The sequence below is a fragment of the Anguilla rostrata genome, chromosome 4 (genome assembly GCF_018555375.3).
Source record: "Anguilla rostrata isolate EN2019 chromosome 4, ASM1855537v3, whole genome shotgun sequence".
NCBI classification, from domain to species: domain Eukaryota; kingdom Metazoa; phylum Chordata; class Actinopteri; order Anguilliformes; family Anguillidae; genus Anguilla; species Anguilla rostrata.
In genome coordinates, this window is record NC_057936.1 from 37444416 (window position 1) to 37464666 (window position 20251).

The following is a 20251-nucleotide window of genomic DNA, read 5'->3' on the forward strand; positions in this document are numbered from 1 at the left end:
TACCGCTACCTGCTCCCGATTTCGGCTGCTCGGTGGGAGGGGCGAAGCACGGCTTGAAAGGGCAGCTGTCGGAGCTGACGTCGCGACTGGCGAGAGGGGGAGAGGGGGGGAAAGACTGGGGAGGGGGGGTGAGGGGTTTGGGGGTGGGGGGAGGCAGTATTCTGCCACGGTGGCTCTTCGCGAGCCCAGATTCCGTGACGGACCCCGAAGAGAAGCCCCGTGTTGGGAGCGTCGTGGCACGGCCGGGACAGACAGACGACTCCACGTAGCGCCCCCATCCCGCGGCCCCGCTGCGCCGCCGACCTGGCGTCCCCTGGGAAACGGGCGCTGGCTCCGCAGCCGGCCCTCCCCGGGACGACTTAACCACATCGCGGTTCACACGCTCGCCTCGCGCGCGGCTGGACGCTTTCTCCGACGGCGATTTTTAGCTCGCACCCCCCGTTCACAGCGCTGTCCATGAGCGGTTCGCCCGAGGGCACGGCTGCGCTGAAGAGGACGATAATTCACAGTTTTATGGAGCCGGGCGCTGCGGCAGGGGGCCGTGCGCGCGTTCCTGGGGCCGGTCGCTGGCCCCCCGCCAAGCGCTCCGCTCCCCACATATCAAAAGGACGTTCGCCCCCAGCGGAGCGGCAGCTGCTCGCTGAACTCCAGCCTCCATCCGGGCTCCAGGCAGGAATGAGCGCAGCCCGCTTCTGAAGCCTGCCGGATAAAAGCAGAGTGTTCGCGCTATTTCAACCCAAACGCTTCAATGTCAAATGACCCATTTTACACCGACGCTACTATTAACAGCGCAGAACTTTTATTTTTTTTCCGGGGGCATCTAACATGTTTCTTCTCTTCTCTTCTTCTTCTTCACGAGGGGCGACGTAGCTCAGGAGGTAAGAGCGATTGTCTGGCAGTCGGAGGGTTGCCGGTTCAAACCCCGTCCTGGGCATGTCGAAGTGTCCTTGAGCAAGACACCTAACCCCTAACTGCTCTGGCGAATGAGAGGCATCAATTGTAAAGCGCTTTGGATAAAAGCGCTATATAAATGCAGTCCATTTACCATTTACCATTCTCTCGAAAGCGACGGTTAAATAAAAAGGCGGCGCAGGGTAACGCTGGGTGACAAGCTGAACGCTGTAACGCGGACGCGCGCTCGCGGGGGGGGGGGGGTTGTGGTCAGAAAGGCACGGGCTGGAAACGAGCGCGGGACGCGCATTCCTCGCGGGGCGCCTCCCCGGTTCACCGGCGACGGACCGGTATTTTAAAGCAGCATTCCGGGCACGCCTCGCGCCGCTGCCGCAGCGAACGCGCTGGTATGCGTGCCCTCTGCCTCAGTGCAAGCGCGCAGAACCAAGGGTAACGCATGACGCAGCGTCACCTTGCTGGTAATGAACGGAGAGGAGCCACACCAATACTGGAGCTTGTTGGTAACAACCATTTGAGCAACATCGACAGTGATTGGTGGACAGCATATACCAACAAGGAGTAAGGATGTATATATCAACAAAGTATTCGTTATACTGGACACTACTCATGTACTCAGTATCTGTTTTCTAGCAGTAAGGTGACAAACTTTTTGTAGCCTATTTCACTAGCCCTGGTATGAACGGCTAAGAGAATGCAGAGAAGCTACGGAAGACACATCAGCTAAAGCATTTTGGGTTGACGGCCGCCCTTGAGGGTAACAAGGGCAGTGCCCAACCAGGGGACCAAACCTGCCCCTTCTAGCCAGGTGCTCATGTCCTCACCCACAATACCACAACAGTGGCCTTTTATGCCCAGAATTCAAAGAAAAACCCCAAACCCATTCTCCTTTTCTCCTCTGTAGTTTTCTGTAAAACTGCGGTGTCTGCCATGGCCCTGTGTGAGCGGTGGCCACGCCCTGGTTTGGGGCTGTACAGTGTTTTCAAAGAATAACGGGGGGGGAGGGGGGGAGGGGGGGCAGGGATTCTCTTAGAAGTGGCCAGGGATCAAACACCGGCCCTACCAGCTCTCCCCTCCACAAAGGAGAAACAGAGGAGAATGCACCTCTCCAGATAAAACTGCATTCCTTTGGAAGCACTGAGCCCACTGAGCCCAAGGGCCTTTTGACCATCTCTGACTTTTCTTTTTTCTTATTTTCACTGAAGGAGCCTGTTCCGCTCTTCGTCTAAGGAGCGAAGGCGTACACTAGAGCCGATTTGCACGAGCAGATGAAGCGTTAGCCTCGCGTGTCCGTACTGTGTAGCGTACATTACACTCCCCATTTTAACAGCGAGACGATTATTGAGTCAGATTATGTTGAGAAGCGGGCCTTTCATTAAACCGGACAATTTGCGCTTCGGACCAAAAACCAACTGAAGTCAGATCAACTTCCGTTTTCAAACTTGGGTATTGCTTTCGAAAAAAATTGGGTCTCTCACTGGTGGCCAATCCAGAGCGGCCAGTGGTGCAGTAGTTGCAGTCTCCCTTCAGAGGTAGTTGGCGAAAATTCATATGTTTTGTTCAGTAATATTCATTCCAGCAACCCAGGGCAAAGCAAAATATCGTTGAACTCACAGAAAGTCAGCAGTCCAGTAACGGGTTGCTTACGCAGCTGAGACAAACCAACCCTGTAAGACGGTTGTGCCCGAGTGATAGTAGCTGAAATAAATGCAAACTTCAATTAGGCTAACTGTTCTAGCAAATATGGGTCCATTTTCAAATTTGAACGCAGGGTCATATCTTATCCAAGGTAAAAAAAAGTAAGTGAACCAGTGTCATATTACTGAGCGTCCCCTTTAAGCAACTCAGGTGAAACGGCCTCACCCGAGAGTACAACTGCCCTGCCTGAGAGAGGATACGATTACCTGAATACGACTCCACACAATGCCCCTCCCGCAACTTTTTATTTACCAATTCAACCGTTGTGCTGCATCACTTCCTCCCTCGCTGCACGCTCTCAATCCTAATACCCCCCCCCCCCAATCTCCCTTTTCTCTGCCACAGACCCACTCCCCCTCTCTCTCCGTCCCTGCCCCCTTCTCCCTCTCTCTCTCTCTCTCAGGGCATTGTGTCTAATCCCTGTGTGTGGGAGCTTCCCTCCCCAGGCACTGGCCCACGGGGCTGAACAAAGAGCAGGGCCTGGGACCCCCCCTGAGCACAGGCAGGTGGGCCAATTAGGAGCGGGCCGGCCCCGCAGATGCAACCGGAGCCCGGCATAATTGGAATCCTCGCGGCTGAGCCGCAATGAATAATTAACGCCTCTCGCTCCTCATAAAAGCCGGGGCCCCGACCGGCAGGCCTGGCGGGCAAACGGGGGGCGGACGCGCCGCACGCGGGTCCTGCTCACCTCGGAGATACACACACCCCCCCCCCCCCCCCCACTTTAACGCCGCGTGTTTACGTTCTCTTTAACGCACGGGGCGGGGGGGGGGGGAGACGGCCAGGTGCAGACGCGTGAATATTTTAAGAGGCCCGCGCTACGGCTGGTGCAAAGACCCTCATCCCCCCCCCCCTCAGAGAGCTCCTCGCGTCCGGGACGGGACGTAAAACGGAGGGCCGTCAGCGCGGCGCGGGGCGCGAGCTGAAATGAAAGCGGCCGAGGGCTGAGCTGGAGCCAGCACGCACGCCAGAACTTCTAGCTCAGATCATGCAGTTAAAAACGAAAAAAAAAAAAGTGGAACAATCACTGCAGTGTTGAAGCTGCGCACTACAGGGAGCTGGAGGAGGGGTTGATCTGAAGGGGGGGGGGGATGCACCAAATTAACCCCAGCGCAAAGAGCCCCGGGTTCACAGTGACAGAGTAAAAACCTGCGCTCATTACCAGCCTCTGCGGCAGCACGCAAAGCAGCAGGGAATGAGCCATGAGAAGCGAAAGGAGAGAAAGATGAGGAAAAGAGAATGCGAGAGTGCAAGCTTGACCGGAAGCCAAAGTGCAGAGGAGGGGAGCTGCGTGAGGGACGGTTAGAGGTCACGGCACCGGCACCGGCACCGGCTGCGGTCCAGAGAAGTACGGAGCGCTGATCCTGAGCAGGCACACAGGGACTCTGAGCAGGCACACAGGGGACTCTGAGCAGGCACACAGGGGCTCTGTGCAGGCACACAGGGGCTCTGAGCAGGCACACAGGGGCTCTGAGCAGGCACACAGGGGCTCTGAGCAGGCACACAGGGGCTCTGAGCAGGCACACATGGGCTCTGTGCAGGCACACAGGGTCTGAGCAGCACCAGGGGTCTGAGCAGGCACACAGGGGCTCTGAGCAGGCACACAGGGGCTCTGAGCAGGCACACAGGGGCTCTGAGCAGGCACACAGGGGCTCTGAGCAGGCACACAGGGGCTGAGAGCGCGCAGTGGCGTCGGGGACAAACCTGATTGTTCCAGGCGCAGTACAGGTTGCAGATCAAACCCCAGTTGTGGTTGATCATGCAGTCGAGCACTTTCAGGTGAGCCATGTTTGCCACCGGCTATCGAGCCCGCCGAAAGCTGGCCCGGTGTGTCCCCGCCCCACCCGGCGCTCAGGCGGAGGGCACCCGTCCCTGCCCATCGGTCCCCTCGCCCACGGCGGGTGGCATCTTCGCAAAGCTCGTTAGCGCTGGACCCACTCGCCAAACAGACAGGGCAGAACTAACACGGGCACAGATCCACAGTGGGGTGTTCACAGATCCACAGTGGGGTGTTCACAGATCCAAACTGGGGTGTTCACAGATCCACAGTGGGGTGTTCACAGATCCAAACTGGGGTGTTCAGAGATCCAAACTGGGGTGTACAGAGATCCAAACAGCAGTGTTCAGAGATCCTAACCGGGGTGTTCAGAGATCCAAACTGGGGCGTTCGTCTCCCTGTACCAGCAGCCCCCCCCGTTTTGTGGCCCGCTCAGTGTCTTGCGGGGGGGTGGATGGGAGAGAGCGCAGAGCTGTCCGATCAGAGGCTCCTCTCTGACAGCGTTCCCCCTCTGCACCAGACGCACTGCACCATCGGCCGGCTGCCCTGTGCCTGCCGCTGGACGCCGGGAGAGGGGGGGAATGCAGCAGCTACCGTGACCCGGAGGCTGACGGGAACGGCTCAGACCGTTCTAGCGGTCTGCCTTCGCCAACGCGGAGGAGACGCTGCGCTGTGCTGTGCTGTGCTGTGCTGCGCTGCTCTGCGCTGCGAGCCAGAGTTTCTCAGCAGCAGAGTCCTGACTGCAGTGAGCGGGCTATCTGGGGCTACTGCGCTGTGAGTGAGAGAGAGAGAGAGTGTGTGTGTGTGAGAGTGAGAGAGAGTGTGTGTGTGTGTGTGTGTGTGTGTGTGTGTGTGTGTGTGTGTGGTGTGTGTGTGGCATGTGTGTGTGTGTGTGTGTGTGTGTGTAGGTGTGTGTGTGAGTGACCGAAAGAGAGTGTGTAAGTGCGCAAGAGAGATGTTTCCTATCCCTCTGCTGCAGGTGAAAGCCTCTCTGAAGAGTTGCTGGCACGCATTCCTCTTACGCTTTTAAAAAGGCAAGCAGGAGCCAGAGAGCGCGGGGGGGGCTTCTGACGTCCCTGTTAACGTATGACGCGGGACTCGTGGGTTTCCAATGCTGATCAATAGTCTAGTCTAGTCAGGCAAATTAGCCTTACTTTTTATTATATGCTATTACAGGCTATAATTATATAGTCTTCAGGGTTTCCGCTGCTAATAACCAGCCTGCACCACGGTAAGATTTAGAGCGCCACGGTAACATAAATCCCCTGAAATAGAACACATTTCAAATGTGATCAGTGGCAACACTCCTTTCTGAAAAATAATCTGACCATCACAATGTATGAGACGCTCAAAACTGCCATCAACAACTGCATGGGGGGGGCATCTAAACTCACGCATCGCTCGTCACTCTGGCTGTGTAGGCTATCCCATGTACCGATGATCACCAATATGAAGATTTAACGCACAGCTACTTATATTTCTCAAGTAGATGAAGCAACGCACAGTTTAAGTAAATAATGCAAAGATACTCCAGTAACACTTCTCGATGTCGTTCACATCCTACTATGCAATTAAACAATACAAGTCTTTAATGTCATAAACTCTCTTTGAGTGTAAGGTTCAAGAAATGGCAGCTGTTGCCGGCCTTCACATCGTTTGATTTGCATCTTGCCGAACCAGCCTCTCGATAGCACACTGTGCACAAGGCTCTCTTTCCCATTACCGTATGATAATAGGTATATTGTTATTTTTTTCAATTGTCAAAAAAAATCAACGAGTAGAGATCACTGATCCCTTGTGTTGATCACCGATCCTTCAATGTATTGTCAATCAGCACAACCCTACAAGAAAGAATGCTGGCAGTGGAGTCCAGACCTCCGCCAAGACACACCAATCTCCCCGCGCATGAACGTGCACAGTACGTCTGGGCAATCCAGTTAGTTTTTGTGATACACTTATTCAGATGGTGGCGCTAGAGGTAATGTCATCGAGTCACCAAAATCAATAGGTTTCTTCCTCTTGGGAACATGAATGTGCACCCCAAAAAAAAAAGCCATTACTTTTCGAGATGCGCTGATCACAAGTTGAAGGTTCGGGCCAGGTGGTGGCGCAATACAAAAGGTCAAAAGGTCACAAAAAACAGTAGGTTTCTTCCTCTGGGGAGCATGAATGCGCACAGTAATTTCCATGGCAATTCAGCCATTGCTTTTCTAGATATGTCTGTTACAGATGGACAGACAAATGGACGGCTGGACGGAGGGACGTGATTGCATAACCTCCTTGGCGGGGGTAATTAGCGGCCTCGCCGGCATGGCGAGGGGGACTCCCGCTAACGTCAGCGCCGGGGGGGCGCGCTTTAAAGCCGTCCCGCCGCCAAGACGGAACCAGCAGCGCGGGCCCGCAGGGTTCCGTCAACATCGCTTCAGAGGCAGCACTGCGACCGCCCGAGAGCTCGGGGACTGTGCTTTCTGTGCAGAGAGACTTCAACTTCAGGAAAATCCTAGAAAATCCCAGAGCAGGGGCAACAAAAAAAAACACAGCCAAACACGGGCAGAACAGTGGGCAGCATATTATGCCATGGAATTTTTACACATGCTGCTACGTTAGGCTTCGTGGAGCAATTCCCATCAATATGACCTAGCTATACAAATTTACTAACTTTTCTTGACAGTCACTACATCTTCCCCAAGGAAAATGTCAAGGGTGTCTGGAATAAAAGGCTGATTCAGCAAAAGAAGAACCGACTACAAAAGAGCAATACAGCGCTCATGTGGTTTAAATACGTGCTTTGATTCTAATTTGTTTTCTTATGTAGCCTAATGCGAAGACACACACATAGACACACACACACAAAGACTGGATGTTTTGCAAACTCTGAAATTATTACAAAGATGACGACAGATGAATCCTGATAAACCCATCTCATTAATCCCATTCAGTTATTTTGGCTGCCACCTGTGAAGGGAGAATGGGAGCGCCTGAGCGACGCTCAGAAACCGACAAGCTTACGCTAGGACACCCGAACCAGACGGCTCAAACCCCATGTCCCAGCGGCCCCTGCGCTCATTCAACCTCATCAATCCCATCAATCCCGCTTACGGATCACATGGTGCGGTCACATCACGGGAACAATCGATAGATCCTCTGTGTTCATTCGAACACATTCGCTACTCACAAACAAACAGGGGCGAGCGGCATCAGCTCCCACCTGACCTTACTAGGCATTAGGGACATTAAAAAAAGACAATAGTTCTTAAATAAACATTCAGTAGGGCATTTTTTATGTTTAAATGTCAACAGTGCTATTTGGCAGTAAACTCCATATAAAACAGTGGTGTTTTTGCAGAGCGGAGCACAGTAGGATTGCTGACAAGTCCCCTGTTGTTCATAAAGCTTGTCCATACGTCCAGAAAAAAAACACACAACCCAATAACGAATCGCCATCTCAGCGCACAGAAACAATCGAGTCGCACTCAGATTCCACAAATAAATTGCTCTTTAGAATGCAAGTGCTAGCCAAACAGCACCTCATTGCTGTGTGTGGTGAAAAATAGAATCAAAAGTGTGGTACAGTTATGACAGTTATTTAACCAACTGTTTAACCAACTGCAAGTGCCCTTTTGCAGTTCACTGACTAAAAAGATCCAGAGAAAACAGAGTTCAATACAAAAATAGCTGCAATGTTGCACCTAGTATAGGCCTAAATCACAAAGTCTTCATTTTATAAGGCACAGTTTCCAAAACATTACAGTGACCACATAAAATGAAGTACTGTATGAGGACTGGCCATTTATCTTTAAAATTTTAACCCCCTCTCCTATTTTAACAAAATGAACCCCCTGAGTATTAAATAACAAAGGGTAAGTGATTGTAGGAAATCCTGACAAACTCACTTTAAGACAAACATCTAGGCTGAATGTTCTCAAAAATTAGCAAATGTTTTTTTGCCAAATTCTTAGTATACAGACCTCTTGGAAATAGTTTCTAATGCAAATGTTTAACATTGCTATCAGGGTGATCACATGGGTGCCAGGCAGAAGGTATTTTGCTCAGAGTCAGCGTGTTTGCACAAGGACTGTGCCCAAGGTAACATGTGCTAACGGCAGCTCCCTGGGGACTGCACTCTTTGCAGGGCTCGTCCACAGACACAAAACTTCTGGTACAATCAGGGAGGCCCGGGCACCCAAACTCCAAAGAAAAGAAGCCACGGGCTGTGCTCAGCAGGCATCGGAGAATGAACTGAGTCAAGCTGAGGCTAGCCGTTGCCTTCCTTAGACTCCGGAGGTGGAGGACTGTTCTGGGATCAGCGGCGGGAGGCCAGAGGGCACGTCAAAGCGCCTCAGTGAAACGAAATCAGGGTCGCGGTTCTCTCGACACGCTGGGCGACGACACGCGTCCAAGCGGCGAGCGGGGCAGGGGTCGCTTCGGGTCACGTGGCAAAAGGGGGCGCGGTCCTCGGCCGGCCACGTGGGCCCGAGAGGCAGCGCACGGGGGCGGGGCAGAGCGGGGGGACCGCCGACGCACGGCAAAGCGAACGTTAGGCCCCGCCCGTCAAACTCCTCAAACCTCAGGCCTGCAGCGTCGCCGTGTCACGTGGTGCATCAAGGCTGGTCCCATAACTCTCACCACCACAGAGGGCTACCCTGGGACAACTCAATAAGCCACACTGCTCTTTTCAGTTACTTATTTAGAACATCAGACCACTGACTGCGGAAATGCCATTAAGCCAAAAAGACCAGACACAGATTTGTAATTCTTTTTCTTTTCATTTATAGCTGCTAAAAATGCCGTAATAGAATACAAGCATGTTTTCTTTTGGCTTTCTAACAATTATTTTCCACTTGACTGGCACAGAGGTGATGTGTGTCAGCGCAAAAATTGAAAAAAATGAAGGAAAAGGTCAGCTTTTCCAGGCCTCCACACACACTCTGCCTGTTCCACTGCATCGGTGTAAAATTGCCCCTGAAGGTGAGGGTGACTGCACACACCCTTCCAAACACTGAGGAAAAGAGCGCTTCCTCAGCAGAGAAAGGGAGGGGGGGGAAAGTGCTTCATTCATGCTAAACAGCAGGATCTTTTCCCATCGGTTACACCAAAAGGAAATAACATGCAATTTCCAGCCGGGACCACAAAGCCCATGTTTAACGCTGCAGTGCAGAGGCTGAGCACTCCATCAGCCAACATGGTGACTCACTGTGAAGCAGGGGAAAGCAAGCGCTGCCGCGTCCCACGTGTTTACAGCAGTCTTCAGCCTCAGAAAAGCGTTTAAGGAGAAATCTATTGCTGATCAGGGAAGCCAGTAAGGCTGTGCAGTAGGCGGGCCGCGGCCCGGAAAGAAGGAGCGGAAGGTCCGTGTCCGCTTGAGAGAGACGGGACTTCATTCAGTGCGAGACTGAAGGCAGAGAGGGGGGCTGCTGCCCAGTTAGAGCAGGGAAACTGGCCTGCTTGTGGCTCCTTCATGCTACATACTCCAGTGCAGAGAGAGAGACAGAGACAAAGACAGAGAGAGAGAGAGACAGAGAGAGAGAGAGAGAGAGAGACAGAGAGAGAGAGAGACAGAGAGAGACAGAGACAGAGAGAGAGCCCAAGGCATATGTAATATACACCCTGCCCCCTAGTCTATTCACACGTGAGAGGGAGTGAAACATCCAAGCATAAAGAGCAGTGACACCCAGAGCCCCTGAGCAAGCAGTGCCACGTTTTCCACCAATGAACCTCCATTTATCTCAGTCCATTCCTCTTCCTCTCCCTCCCTCCCTCGCCACTCCAACCGCAGCAAAATCTTCCGGAAGGAGCGGAAAGCCAGGCGTCCCATAAGCATTACTCAACACGAAGAGGAAAGCCGAAAACATAGCGCGGCGCTAGATAAGCCCGACCGCGTTCGCTGAGCCGCCGCCCGGCTGCTCCTATAAATACACAGCCTTCGGTCCAGCGGGAATTCTCCAGAGTGGAGCTTTAAAAAAAAAAAAAAAGGCCACAACACGATTACAGAACAGGAACTACAAAGCCATAATTGAGTCAAAATGACTGAGGAACCTGAAGGACAGAGCAGATTTGTTTACACAGGGGAAATCCCTCCAACATTACTCATCCAAATTCCCTGCGGGGTGGGGGCACTGACCACAAGGCCCCACCCCCCAGGTCAGGCAGGGGTCATGTTCTGGCACTCAGGGCTTGTTTACGGCAAATAAGAGGACCCTGATCAAGGTGCAGCGGGACCTACTCAAAGCTTCCTGCTCAGGAGCGACCTCGGCTTCGGTGAATGCATTTACATTCATTTGTTCTTCAGTGCGTATTTTTAGTAGAAATAAAACCTTCTAGAACTACCAGTCAAAGGCGGTTCTAAATTACGGACTGCAACTGAAGACAAGGAGGCTTTCACCTTCACACGATGTGTAAATAAACAACATGAAAGCGCTATTCAAAATTCAGCTCCCATTCAGAGATCAGAGAGATAGGAGTAGGTTAGGAAACAGATGATTCTGAGTGGTGCTTCCCACATAATGAGTGGCAGCGGAACAGACACCAATAAATAAGAACAAAAACTGAATCATCTGATGGGGGGGGCGGCGGCATCTAGAGCCAAAGCTCACCCACAGCTTCCTGGAGGGTTTAGCCCCGCCTCCTAACTGCTGATTTTTTTTTTTAACAGCAGGGCAAGCGAGGTCACCCGCGCAGGGGAGCAGGTAGGGCCGAGCTGCCCCGGAACTGACCGCGAAACCCGAACGCCGCCGTGCGAAACGCTACGCCGCGCTAATCGCTCTCCGGCCCCGCGACGAATCGGCGAGAGCCGTTGTTCTTCCCTCCCCACCGGGTCGCACGCACGGCCGAGGGAAGCGGTGTCGGGAGAGAGGGCGGTCGAAAGACAGGGCGACGGGAAGGAGAGCGCATTTCACGTACCGGGGGGCACCGTGGTCCGCGGGTGAGGACAGAAAGCGCGCGCGCGGTGCGTGTGTGTAACGCGTGTGCAAACCCAGTAGCGGACACGCCCCGTGGATTTAATGCCAAGACAACTCTGCAGTCGCGCTGGGGGAGGGGTATAACACAACATCAGCAGCTGCAAAGGTAACCCAGAAAAAAAGGACAACCCCCCCCCCCCCAAACTGATGGTCTGAGCCGCACTATTCATTCAGCTGAGGGAGGGAGGAGGAGGGGGCGCGCATACATCACTGAAACGCAGCTGTGTGTGTACAGCGCGGCGAACGCTTATGGCAGCAGGCTCCGTGCTGCTGCGCACTGAGGCAGGGGGCGTCCCGAATACTCCAGCCCGCACCAAATCACCACCGCTGAACGTGCGCCGAGTGCGCGAACCTGCACTGCGTCGTCTAGGAAGCAGCCCGTCTGAAGTATGCCATTTCCTCCTTCTCAGCTCTGCATTTCTGGAAAGCCTTTAAATTTATAAACGCCAGGGCACCAAGCCAACATCTTTTTTTCCAAGAGCACACGGGCTTCTGAGGTGAAAAATTTAGGGGTGCACAAATGCACCCCAATTAGGAGATGTGCTCCTAAATGATTTTTCCCAGTTAGCTCGCATCAATTTTCAGGAGCAAATTCCCCTAAGACGGGAGCACTTTAGAGCCCAAATGCTTTTCCGCGATTCCTCCTGTGCTCCTCACACAATAAATATGACAACTTAACTGACAGTCTTTACTTCTCCCAGAGGTTCGATAAAACACGCACACATAATAGGCTATGTCAGATATAAAAGACAAGAACAAATGAGGTGCCCCGTGCTGCCCAATGGTGGACTGATGATGCCAAGTACAACATCAGCACTTGTACGGCAACCGGGAGGATGTGTATCAGCTCTATAACGGCAAGTATTTATTTGGACAATATATTTTGTCTTTTCCACAAGTTTCCATATGCACCTAAAGCATTTGGAGGTGGTGTTCAAGTATCTGGCTTTTCATGGGCTCAAGGTGTTCAAGTATCTGGCTTTTCATGGGCTCAAGGTTCAGCCACATGGGGCGACATAGCTCAGGAGGTAAGAGCGGTTGTCTGGCAGTCGGAGGGTTTGCCGGTTCGATCCCCGCCCTGGGCGTGCCAAAGTGTCCTTGAGCAAGACACCTAACCCCTAACTGCTTTGGTGAATGAGAGGCATCAATTGTAAAGCACTTTGGATAAAAGCGCTATATAGATGCAGTCCAGTCCATGTGAGTCAGCTCTGTAACGGCCTGAGCAGCTTCTTCCCTGCTGGGTCGTGCTCTCCATCACGCGGGGTGTGGAGAGGTGCGGGGGTGGCAGGGGTCGGCCCATTCAGCAGGGCCCCAGCTGGCTGCTACACTCAGCCCCAGCCTAATGACAGAGAGCAGCTGGCCCTAAATCACCGCCCCACGCTGCCGCCACATCACGGGTGGGACATGGAGGGGGGGTGGGGCGGGAGACGTGGATAAGACCCCTCATTGAGAACCGTGGGGGACGGGGTGGAGCAGAGGGGCTTTTCACCCGGGTAGCTGGGAGGGCAGACCAGGTACAGCAGGAGGCTTCAGCACAGAGGCTGCACTGGTGCAGTTCCATGGTTTCTGAGTGTGCTCCTGGTCACATCGCTCAAAAGGAAGCAGAAGCAGCAGCAGCAACAGCAGCAGCAGCATCCCTCTACTTTCCCTTTAGAGACTGGCACAGGTTTACCTTTCCTTCATCAAATTAGACATTCAACAGCGGCGTGCCTCGTCCTCCAGCCCCCGGCATGGAGCAAGGCCACATCATCCACGACAGCGTACATTTCGATCCAGGACATTCATAACCACAAGCATAAGACACAACCACGAGATCCCACGATGCACTCTGATGCACAGTCAGTGGACTGTTCTAATGAACCAATCAGCACAGAGGCCTGTTAGCACCTGGCATGATTAGAGGGCAGGCCTTTGTTCCCTGGCTCGGAGGGCCCCAGTAATCCCCAGTCTCTCTCTCTCCAAGAAGGAGCAGAAGGGGGAACCAAGCCCCACCGCCCCAGTGGGGTTAGCATCAAGCAGTTGACGCAACACCGAAGTACGGTGGGAACAGCCAACCGCCCGGGTATCAGAAGCAGCCACAGCGTTATGCAGACCCTGCTCAAGGGCAGAAAACGCCAGCGCTGACTTGGGGCGCCGACACAGGTCGGTCGGTCGCGGACCGGAACCGGCCGGTTTTTGCTCCGTAACGTGCGATTGGTCACCGGGGCAGGTTTGTTTTTATTTCGGCCAATCTGTGTTCCGGGTTTTATGATGTAAGAAACGTGAGCACAGTCCATGCGCAGGCTGCACTGGAACGCTGCCACGATATCTTTCCCAAAATGTCATCCGTCTGGAAACAATACAAAGTGTGTGAGGTGGACATTAAAGGCCTGCTTTTTTTCCAACCTGGGTCTTATTTTCGTAATATTTTTCACCAATACTTTCAGTTCTGGTAGTATTTTACGTAACCGCTACATTATCCAATTTTGGCTTTTTAGATGTTTTTTTCTCTATGTCAGTAGTGTCACCACAGCATCTTTGGGGCAAATCAAGATAGGCTACAGATTCAATGTACCTTCAAGTCCAGGCTATCTAAACCTGTTTTCTGGGAAGTAAAAATGAATGTGAATGTTGAAATTTATTTGAAAAGCATTCATCGAAATTAAAATTAATTCCATTTGAACTTGCAGAATTGCCCGTAAGCCACACTATTCTGTGCGCACGCAAATTTAAATTAGCTCTTCGTCTGTATATTCTGGTTCAAATAAATATAGCCCCCCCCATCAAAGTGATGAGGCTCAAAAACATCCTTATAATAGTCTGATAAATAATTAGCTAGGACAACACATTCAGGATGTGGAATTTCAACATTAGCCTATCTTATAAAGGTAATCCACGTTAAAGGTAAAACACGTCGCCTCTACTTGCACCTTCTGTGGAGCTCACTAGAGAAATCGACTCGTCTGCAGTGACTGTGGCAGATGTCACTCCGTCCATCATTGCACTGAAACGTCTCTTAAGATAAAGCGCTGGTGCAGGTCATGGTGTGAAGCCGTCAAACCTCACTCCTCTGGAAGCAGCAGAGAAAAGATTCAGCCACATTCGATCAGAGCTCCTTCACTGCGTGGCTACGACAACACTATAACAATAATGCTGTTAATAATCATCATTATAATAATGAAAGTATCTGCTTGTATTGGTAATCTATAGAGCATATAAACAATCTTACGTTTTATTAGTTACCTGTTGCTTTTAAAATAAAATAAATAATTTAAAAAAAAACATTAAAAATCAGTCGGCTTTTTAAGTAATCATCAACCGGGATCAGCCATAAAAATTCATGATCAGTGCACCCTAGTGCCAACATTCCAGCCGCCGCTTTTGAATACATGGAGATAATAAAACCGCCAAAGCAGATAGCTGCAATACAATCACTTTCACCAAATGAATACGTATCAAACGGGGGGGTGGGGGGAGTGTTATTTGTACAGTAAAACTGCAAGCTCAAAACACGAGCCAGTCCTTTAACCAGGCATTACATTTTTCCAAGCAGACAACTCAATGCTGCAGCAAATCTCACACTCCTGGGGTCGTTTCAGGCCAGGTACATCCAGCTCCCACGCAGACCTGGGCTGCTCTTCGACGGCACTATATATAACGGCATCACGCTCCATGCTCCCGGACACACCCCCCTCCCCCCCCCCACTCACCGCACATTCTCAGAGGTGAGGAGTACGCAATTTTATTTCCTCACTTGAAGCTGCCGGCGAATTCCGGCTCGTCTGCTGGGGGGGACTGTGCTGGTTACAGTTTAACTTTGTGAAGGAGCACAGCGAGCGCCTGACTGGACGCTGACCCAGACGTCCCCATTGTTCGGAAGAGCTGCCCCATGTTGTGTTTGTTGTAGATTTTTTTTTATGTCTGTCTGGAAAGTAACGGCGGGGGGGCTGCTGGCAAAATATTCTTTCAAGCACATCCAAGTAAGCTGGACAATAATGAATTACAGGACTTTAAGTGTACTACGCTGTAGAAGTGGCTCGAAAGTTCAGCTAGAACTGGGGGAAAAAAACTGGCAGATGAACTAAATTAAACTTGAGTCTCTTAATACCATCACATTCCATTTTAGGCAGCAGCTTGACAAAGCATTTGATTCTCAGCACCTACCCCCTTTGACTTCGGTCTGATGTTCACTGGCATATCTTATGCCAGGGGCAACGAGTCTCCATTGCTGCCACTGCCACATTTTGAGCAATCTCACAAACTGAAGGAAAACGGTCACTTAAAAAGTTTCCATCTCCTATCACCCAGTCTGTTAATAGTTTCAGATGAAGGTTGATCAACCTGCTCTGACCAAACCAACCCACCCCCCCCCCACAGAAAAAAACAGGACAGAGCCCCCCTGCTGAATACCCTCCTGTTCCCGGAGGGTTTATGACACCCGTCCCCAGCCCGTCTAAGAGGATTACCCAGCGCGGGCACTGCAGCCGCCGTTTCTGATGGCGGGCTAATCCACGCATGCAAGCGATCCCTTTGCTCTTATGACATCCGCAGGCGGCTCGGCCGTGACGTAACTCCGAGGGAGGGCGGCGGGGCGAGCGCTCCGCCCGGCCACAGCGTCTGCCGGCCTCATGACTTTAATGTCACTGCTTACCGGGTCGCAAGACGCGCTGCCGCGTGCTCGTTTTCCACACTTCCTGCTTCCTGGTGCGGAAAGTAGCCACGTTTTCCCCGCAGGAAATTAGGCCAAGTCTCTTAAAGAGCAGATTCCGGCTGCCGTTCCCCTCCACTATACGAAACCCAACAGAGATCCCATAAGCATAATGTGCGGAAAGTGAAGACTACCAAGAATGAAGTTGTGATAAAATTCAGTGACACTGTAGTGGGAAGCTCACTCTGTGATTTTGTGTTACTTGCAATCTGACGCTGCATGTCTGCATACATAACATGGACTGGGGGTCTCCACCAACCCTGCGACATGCGCACCAGCCCCTGCTCAGGTGCATCAGTCACTCACAAGCCCTGCCTGAGATCCCCCTGCTCACACCATTTGAGCTGGATAAATTCCAGGTTTCCAAAGATTTGTCTTACCTATTTTAGGAGAAGGAATACTTCAAACGTATGTCAAACTCAGCAAGTATGCTGATGTAAAGTGTGCGTGAGCACATCGAAAACACATACTAAGCATACCAAAAAAGGCCTCAACACATATTGCTCACAATACAGCAGACCAAACTCTGCAAAGCAGGTTGCAATTTCAAAGTACTTTGTTTACTCCAAATAATCCTTACAAAGATATGAAAGTTATACCAGTCTTGTTATCCCTTTAATTTCCCTTTTCCTTTCATTTAATTTTATTTTCCTGTTGTACATTAGTTGCTAAATATTAAGTTGGCTTATTACCATTGTAGTGCATCAGTAAAAACACACTGGCACATCTTGTGAGACACCTTTTTTCTTTTTTTAACAATTGCATCCATTCTCAACGCACTCAAAGAACAGTCAACATACTGGCTAACATCTTTAAAAATTTTTAACCCATTATTTCGCAGATGTTTCGAAGAGATTTCTTTTTAAAGCTTCTATAGTCATCCAAAAAATATTCACAGATGGAAAAAGAGTGGTAGAGACTTCGTCAACTTAAGTTGCCCGCGGGATTAAATGGGTTAATCATTAAACACAATAATTAGTAAACCAATCTGAAATGCAGTGTTGTTCGTTTCTACTCCAGTTCCCACTGCTATTGTGTTAAATCACACAAACAACAGAAGGTTTTTAAATCGTTAGATTCCAGTTTACTCTATCCAGGTTCGGTGGAAACACCAGAGAACTTCGTTTAGGTTCCCAGCCTACCCTTCAGACGCACACGTCTCATAAAAGTTTGTACAGTCTCATGCCCGTTAACTGCAAAGGCCAAAGAACCGATCATGTCGACATAGATCAAACATCAAAAAACAGCTGCAAAGCTAGCGCATATCAGCGACGGACAGTTGTAAACAAAATCGCAACATTTCGCTAAATCGTGTTCACATGCGTTGATCCACGTGCGCTGTCTAGTGTGTATCCCTTACCTCACAAGTTGGTGATCCGACTGAATGTCTTCCCTCCTCATCTTCGTCGGGAGGACCTGTCCGACGTGTCGCCATTATTTTATTCCAAGTTACAAAGGCAACAATCCTTTGGAGCCCACATTGAAGAGAGGAAAAAATCCGAACGCACGCGAGAGTCTGTGCCGGCGCTGTGAAAGTCCTTTTCTAATCCACACCGTCTTCTTTCTTCATTTTGCCGGTTATACAGTTCTGTGATAAACAGATAAAATGTGAGCTGTGACAGACCGCAGAAAACCGACTCCGGTGTGGATTTTGTGCTGCGCGTTTGTCACCATGTCCCACGCAACCAGTCAGTCATTAATTCTTCCCACTCCCACAGCAAGGAAAGTGTACTAAATGACCATAGGTATTACATTGGAGGAAACGTTTTTTAATTACTTCTTTCAATTCACTGGTTACAATTTACTGAGTATATACATTTACGATCTTAAATGTGACACAAAGACCGTAAACTAACAATTTAGATGAAGTAGCTGCTAGCTAGCAAGGTAACACAATCTATTCATCCAGCAGGCTAACTTAGCCTGACACACACAGGGAAAACTGCGGGGCACATCCTCTTGTCAGGCAACGCAGCTAAACTTAACGCACTTGCAAGTTCAACTAGGCTACCGACTGTGTATAGTTACACTGCAAACTTCCACATGAGACAGACGTAAAATACCTGTTGTTTTATAACGTAAGCTGTTCGGCTTGGTACACAATTTGCGTGGCCAGTAGAGCTAGCTGGTAGCTAGTCGTGTAGCAAACTAGCTAAATCTTACTGCTTTCGTACTTACGGCTGGTTGTGTAACACGGTTATTTAAATGTACAGCTAACGTTAACTAGTTAGCTATGATACATACCTTGCATGATCAGTATTGTAAAGAGAGAGTTGGTCAAACCTGAACTATTTTGTCAGCAGCTGTTCTTCGCACTAATTCAAGTTTTTAAGTCCTTATCATGTTTTGTTGTCGAATCCAGTGTTTGATAGCTGGGTATATATCACGTCAACATATAAACTAACATTAACTAACGTAAGTTATCACAGATACCTGACTTTTACTTTAAATTCTGGAATTTACGAGCTCGCCACTTACACTTAAAATATTATTCAAATGTAGCCATTATTGTTCACCAAAACAAATCTAGCGCAATAATCCCATCTTTCCTTCTGGATGAACTGGATGGTAACTTTGGCCACATATATTCCCCAAAACCACCAACCAGTTCAAAAACCAGTGCGTGGCCGGAATCGCGGATTTCTCCCGCGTCAGGCTCGGTGTTGGTCAAGCCGCTGGTGAGGCAACAACCAAGCTAACTTAGCCATTCATCTTGTGTTGGGAAGCCAATGTTAGCCTACTTGCTAGTTAGCTAGCGAGGCTAGATCGATAGTGTGTTAGCTTGCGTCCCTGTTAGTTAGCCACCGCTCATGTAGTGTAACGTCAGCTAAGGCTACTTTCTTTTGCAACCACCATATTTTATTTATCAAGCAAGTTGACACACAACAAGCCACATTTTCACCACCGTAACGAATAAAATACTACTAAATATAATATTTATGGAATGTCAATTCCTAATGATACCAATGGTATATATAGCGTACACAATTATATGCATATACCGAATAATGCAGCTTCTGACCGTGGAGGACGAAAATGAGAACGTTAGGAGTAACCTACCTGCTACAAATCCAATGGGGTGGCAATGTGAGAAGATAATTCATTTTCCCAATTAAAAAAGATAAAAAAGCAATCCATTAGCTGATTAAATTTGTGCTGAATACTCCTTCTGTATTCAGTCCAGGTGACTGTTCGATGAAATAGTTAGCAAGATAGACAACATTAGTTAGCGCCAACATAAGCCAGCAAGCTGGTTTCTTTCACTAGCCAATGGCTAGCAGCTAAGTTAGCTAGCTAATGTTACTAACGTTAGCGCTTGCTACCTGTTAGGGAAAAATACACCGAAATACATTGGTGAGCGCCGACTGGAAAACATTTTCTCCCAGTTTGAACGAAATTTCCCACATCACATAAATATTTGCGACCAAATGTTATATAGTCTATTAACATCGTGTATTCATGAAAAAGAATAGAATTCGACTAAAAGTAATTTTCCCAAATCTTTCCCCTTGTCCCCGTTGTTGGAGCGCCGCACTGGATTGAGGTACAGATCAGTCTCAGATTCCATAGAAACACCGCCCCTCTCCTCGCCCGCGCCGCGAATATCCAATCACATTCGGCTTGTAAATTCGCAATTCAAACTCAGCCAACCGAGTTTATTTTTACATAAGTTTTCGAGTCGTACTTTAGAGTTCGGAGTAATTGCTTTACGTATCGGCCAATATTTCTTCCAGAATGCTCGAACAATAATCGCACCTCATTGTATTACTACAGCCGGACAATACTGTCTAATTACCAGTAGTAATTACAAATAATTTCCGAAATTCTGCTGAATTGTTTACAACTGAGTGCCAACTTGAAAATAATATGTTTTTCAAATGCTCCAGGTTGGACAATAAGACCACATTATCATTTGTGTCCTAAAAGTATAACCTTCATCTCAGAAATCGAAGAAACAAATAGCCTAACTGATTGAATATATCCAGAATGGAGAAAGCCCATCGAAACACTGGCAATGGACAGTGCCACTGCTTTGCAATTGTTGCAGAAAGGCAGTGATAGTGTTTCAGTACAGTTCTTGTGTTGTAACAGAAACATTTCAGAGGGAAATACTATTTTCTGCACAAAATGGACAACCGCTACGTTGACCAGGTCGATCTCACTATATGCGGGCTAACGGTCGGGTAACTACCATGTTGGCTCAGCAGGAAACAGCCCACT

The 20251-nt window shown here is 49.8% G+C and overlaps 1 protein-coding gene across 2 annotated transcripts in view; it reads right to left on the bottom strand.

Annotated features, from left to right (window-relative positions):
- Positions 1–19602, bottom strand: part of LOC135253333 (rho GTPase-activating protein 21-like) — a 94373-nt gene extending 74771 nt beyond the window's left edge. Inside the window, exons 1-2 of one of the 2 annotated variants that reach the window (XM_064332466.1) lie at positions 19091–19602; positions 17391–17618 (exon numbers count right to left, since the gene is read on the bottom strand). In XM_064332466.1, coding sequence (XP_064188536.1) covers positions 17391–17465 — 75 coding nt within the window. In that variant the 5' untranslated portion in view covers positions 17466–17618; positions 19091–19602. Of the gene's footprint in view, positions 1–4311; positions 5183–17390; positions 17619–19090 lie in introns of those variants that run through there. The other variant, XM_064332465.1, reaches the window with a different exon arrangement.
- Between the last annotated feature and the right edge of the window lie 649 nt (positions 19603–20251).